The following is an 870-nucleotide window of genomic DNA, read 5'->3' as shown; positions in this document are numbered from 1 at the left end:
CTCCATGCTGGGGCATGGCTGTGTCCACAGGGGGTCAGCTCCTGGAGCGGCGTCTCCTGACCACCCTGCTCCTCTCCAGAATGGCCTCAGACACCCTTCCTGTCAGTGTGCTTCCCTGCAGCTGTAAAAAGCAGATGTTTAAAATCTTCCATGGGTTGTTTCTTTTCTTTTTCTCTCTCCCTCCCCAGTGAAGATGCCAGTGGCTGAGCTCCAAGCATGACCAGCAGCCACCACCTTGGGCAGGACACAGGGTCTTTGCAGGGCTTTAGGAGAGCCCTGGTCTCTCTGGCTGGAGCAGGACCCCAACATGTGGTGGCAGAGACACACCAGCTTCTGAGCTGTGTCCATTTACACACCCGCTATAGCTAAGAGCACTCGCACAACACAAACCCATCACAATGTTTCGCCAACAGTAGGTGGCCCTTCTGTGGCCCCAGGTCAGCGCCGGCCACCTCTGCTCCCTCCGGCCAGCGTCAGGCACCTAGGTGAAATACCTGGAGGCCCCCCTGGAAGTCCTTTCTTCAGCGGCGCTGGAGGCAAAGGACACCTCCTCATCCTCTTCATCCAGCTGGAGCTCGCACAACACAAACCCATCACAATGTTTCGCCAACAGTAGGTGGCCCTTCTGTGGCCCCAGGTCAGCGCCGGCCACCTCTGCTCCCTCCGGCCAGCGTCAGGCACCTAGGTGAAATACCTGGAGGCCCCCCTGGAAGTCCTTTCTTCAGCGGCGCTGGAGGCAAAGGACACCTCCTCATCCTCTTCATCCAGCTGGAGGCTGCCGGACGACAGCCGCACCCGGGCCATGGGCGACCGGAGCACCCGGCCGTACAGGGAGCAGAAGTTGGCAGCCAAGAGGTCGGACACGGAGGG

The 870-nt window shown here is 60.0% G+C and overlaps 1 protein-coding gene across 1 annotated transcript in view; it reads right to left on the bottom strand.

The window, feature by feature from the left end:
- Positions 1-681: 681 nt before the first annotated feature.
- Positions 682-870, bottom strand: part of FRMD7 (FERM domain containing 7) — an 11,550-nt gene continuing 11,361 nt past the window's right edge. Inside the window, 1 exon segment of the mRNA XM_010185502.1 lies at positions 682-870. This exon segment is cut by the window's right edge and continues 10 nt beyond it. Within this exon segment, the coding sequence (XP_010183804.1) occupies positions 682-870 (189 nt within the window).

The sequence above is a fragment of the Mesitornis unicolor genome, unplaced genomic scaffold (genome assembly GCF_000695765.1).
Source record: "Mesitornis unicolor isolate BGI_N332 unplaced genomic scaffold, ASM69576v1 scaffold13625, whole genome shotgun sequence".
In the NCBI taxonomy this organism is placed as follows: domain Eukaryota; kingdom Metazoa; phylum Chordata; class Aves; order Mesitornithiformes; family Mesitornithidae; genus Mesitornis; species Mesitornis unicolor.
Note: the sequence above shows the minus strand (reverse complement) of the source record. Positions and strands in the feature narration are given on the sequence as shown.